This window comes from Triticum dicoccoides, chromosome 7B (genome assembly GCF_002162155.2).
Source record: "Triticum dicoccoides isolate Atlit2015 ecotype Zavitan chromosome 7B, WEW_v2.0, whole genome shotgun sequence".
In the NCBI taxonomy this organism is placed as follows: Eukaryota; Viridiplantae; Streptophyta; class Magnoliopsida; order Poales; family Poaceae; genus Triticum; species Triticum dicoccoides.
Window position 1 is genome coordinate 473,587,903 of NC_041393.1, and position 3,512 is coordinate 473,591,414.

At 40.6% G+C, this 3,512-nt stretch overlaps 1 protein-coding gene across 1 annotated transcript; it reads right to left on the reverse strand.

Moving 5' to 3' along the window:
- Positions 1-717: 717 nt before the first annotated feature.
- LOC119340237 lies at positions 718-3,067 on the reverse strand. Its single transcript, XM_037612134.1, has 4 exons — positions 2,764-3,067; positions 1,502-1,802; positions 1,220-1,424; positions 718-1,148 (listed from the first exon to the last, which is right to left on the reverse strand). The coding sequence occupies exons 2-4, from the start codon at positions 1,655-1,657 to the stop codon at positions 973-975; spliced, it is 537 nt and encodes a 178-aa protein (XP_037468031.1). The 5' UTR covers positions 1,658-1,802; positions 2,764-3,067; the 3' UTR covers positions 718-972.
- Between the last annotated feature and the right edge of the window lie 445 nt (positions 3,068-3,512).

Here is a 3,512-nt window from a genome sequence, read left to right on the forward strand (position 1 = left end):
AAAGCTCAATTGCTCATATTAGTAGGAGACAAAACCGTGTTGGGCATAGACTAGCTGAATTTGGTCGAGTAGAAGCTAGGACTGCCGTATGGTTAAAATCAGGACCTGCTAATGTACCGGAACTTTGTATGGAGGATCTTCCTTCAAGTTGAGCAATGAAATTCCCTTTAACCTCGCAAAAAAAAGGTTCTGAATTTTATATTCAAAATTTCCGACGATAAAAGACATCTGAAAAAAAATTACAACCAGATCCTAACAAAACCAAGCAAAACTCAATCTCAATGGACTATATGTCACTAGTACTACAGGCGCGGAACGTCCTTTGCAATGGTAGAATCGGATTCTACTACTCTGGTGCATGCTGTTAACAGAGAAGGATATGACCGGTCAGGTAGATTGACTTATTTGCTCGTTTAAATCTTGTCAAGTTCAAAGTACTCCTTCCGGCCGGAAATACTTGTCGGAAGAATGGATGTATCTAGACGCATTTTAATTCTAGATGCATCCATTTTTATGCATTTCTTCGACAAATATTTCCAGACGGAGGGAGTAGCAGACTGTCTGGCTGCAGGTGGTGCACAACCAGGCCATGCGGCCACTGCAATTCTGCAAACCTGCTGGTTTGGCCGTTTGCTTGGGTGAACGGAATGCCAATTATACCCAAAAAAAAAGGTAAATAAGAACTTGCAGTTCACCGACCGTGACAGCAACAATTTAAAGCAGAGTAAACCAGTCGCATCAAGGCAAATACGAGCGTGACATTAGAACCAACAACACATAATACCAGTGTTACAAACCATTGCTGCGCTGCTACTCGACATTCTTCAGATGCTGCTGGAGCTAGGAATACGTTCTCAAATCAACTAGGAATCAACCTATCAAGAGCATACAAGAGCTACAGCTAACTTTTTTTTTTTTGGCGGGGAGAGCTACAGCTAACTTACAGTACTAGAATAAAGGACAAGGCCATCATCAACTCATATCATCATCAGAAGATAAACTCCGGACTGTTGCTGGATCGAATTCATCAGAGTCGCTGTCCTCATAATAGAAGGGAGGTTCTACATCTTCCCTGCCCATATCGTATATCCCTTTTAACGGGTGCCTCAACACACCCATTCCTTGGTTCTCGCAGGCATAACATTCACCTGGCAAAGTAAATCACAATGTTAGAATCTTTTTAGGTCACTACAAGTCATAAGGTGAAAAGTTTCCATACCATATTGACCTTCCTCCAAAGGATAACAGGCATAGAGTTTTATCATACATATCGATTTGACCTCAGCGAAGTACATCGCCGACATCCAATCAGCTGAGCCAGGCTTCTTTATCTTGACAGTAAAGTTGAAGTGATGGAATATCGTTAAATAATCCTCCATATTAAAACATTGATGGGCAAGCTCGTCAAATTCATAATCAAGTCCCTAAGATGAAACAAGTGTTAGTCATAGTTCTCTACAGTCCCAACAATAAAAGGCATTTTAGAGCAGACGTGGAGAACCTTAAGATCATCTTTGCTCTCAATGTATCTTGTGAAAGCCACCATCGCCTCCTCGCTCATCCATCGTTTCGCATTTGCAGCAATTTCTTCTTCCTTAGAAGCGTAAGTATGTTGTCCCCGTGCTTGGACTGATTGAGTTTGTTTTCCAACTTTCATGTCTGCATATTCTCTGTTAGTTTCAAAGTCGAGTGGCCAATATCCTTGTGCTTGGAAAAATTGAGCTCGTTCTTCAGCTTGTCTTCTCTCAAATTTTATATCACCTTGATGGTCGAGTGGATAAAATCCTCCAAATATCTCCTGCCTAGACAGAAATATAAGAATCCGGTCAGCATAACATGGTTAATAATGTAATCTAGATAGATATACAAGAAAGTGCACGTAGTGATACAACATGGGACAAGATGCAATAAACTGATTCTCAATTTAATTAAACTTGCATTAATAGACTATAAGCACTCTTTGCTTAGATATAGGAGAAAAGTCATGTAATAAACCTTGCCTTATTCACTATGAACCTTTGATTATAGTATTTGTGTATGGATATAAGACAGGTTCACTACGTGGGGTTCACTAACCAGGTTCTAGAAATACGGATGATGTGGGGTTCACTATGCGTAGCAACTGAGCTAATCTGCATTATGACATGCGAAAGACAATCGCATAGCTCCATTTAAAGCTATTTGTTGACCTAAAGAAACATAACAACAACAACAACAACTGCTTTCTGAATATCAGTATGCATCATATGAAATTATGAATCGACTGTTTCAGCATGTATCACCACCCTAGGCCAAACACTTTACATCCATGCTTTAGTCAACGTCTACTGTGACTAAATTTGAAGCTTGAAAGTCCTAACGAAAACAGATATCAGTAATCGATCTTCAATGCACGAGGAAAGTGTGTATGCTGAGAAAAGGTTGTTTGAATCAAACGAATTATCCACAAATTCTTGCTACAATTGTTTACATAATTCATTTTCCATCATAATCTCGTAATCGTGGTGGCATCCTCACCACCTCAAGGAGAAGGTAACCAAATTTATCAGATATGGATACATGCCACCAGTCTCAGGAGAGAACAACCATGCTAGGGTGAGATTGTTACCAAACACACCCAGCAAGTACCCATTGTACAACCATATGGGTCATAACAAGTACTCTACACATTAGTGCAGCCATACGGGTCATAGAAAGTACCCAACATTTCAACAAACCAGTTGTTAACTTACGAAAGGAAGGACAAAATAAAGATGGACATACCCCTCAGCTGATTCAAGTGTGTGAGATGTGTCATTCAGCGTCAGGGTCTCAAGCTCACGGCTGCTCACCTCCTCCACATGCTCCGGGACCCTGATCAAAACAAGCACGATGATGTGTGAGGTGACTATTACGACGAAGATGTAGAAACATAGCTAGGATTTGTTGGCCTTTTCTGTTTTTCTCATGAGAAGTACAGTGCAACAAATTTAATTTGACCAACCAAAACAGGGACTAGCCCCTGTGGCATATTGATTCGGAGGAAACAACCCAGGTGCACACATTTGCGGGGCCCAACAATGGAACCCGGATGGCAGGCTGGGTGCAAAGCTGAGCACAGCCAACTGGTTGTGGTTGACAACCAGTTCCTGTATAAACAAAAACTACAACCATATAGTATATCAAAATAAACAATTACTCCCTCCGTTCCTAAATACAAGTCTTTTTAGAGATACCGATAAAAGACTACATACGGAGCAAAATGAGTGAATCTACATTCTAAACTACGTCTATATACATCCGTATGTAGTTCATAGTAAAATCTCTACAAATACTTAGGAAGTAGTACAAAACTGACTCACGCCAACAATAGTTTTTGACAGAGATACATGTCTGTGACAAAATAAGACTCCCAAGGAGCCGATACGATCAGCACGTCCCTGGGACTGGGACGCAATTAAACTTGAGGCTACTATCTCACTGTTGATTGAGCCAGTTCACAAAGTAAAAGAAAATAAACAATGGCAGGGAGG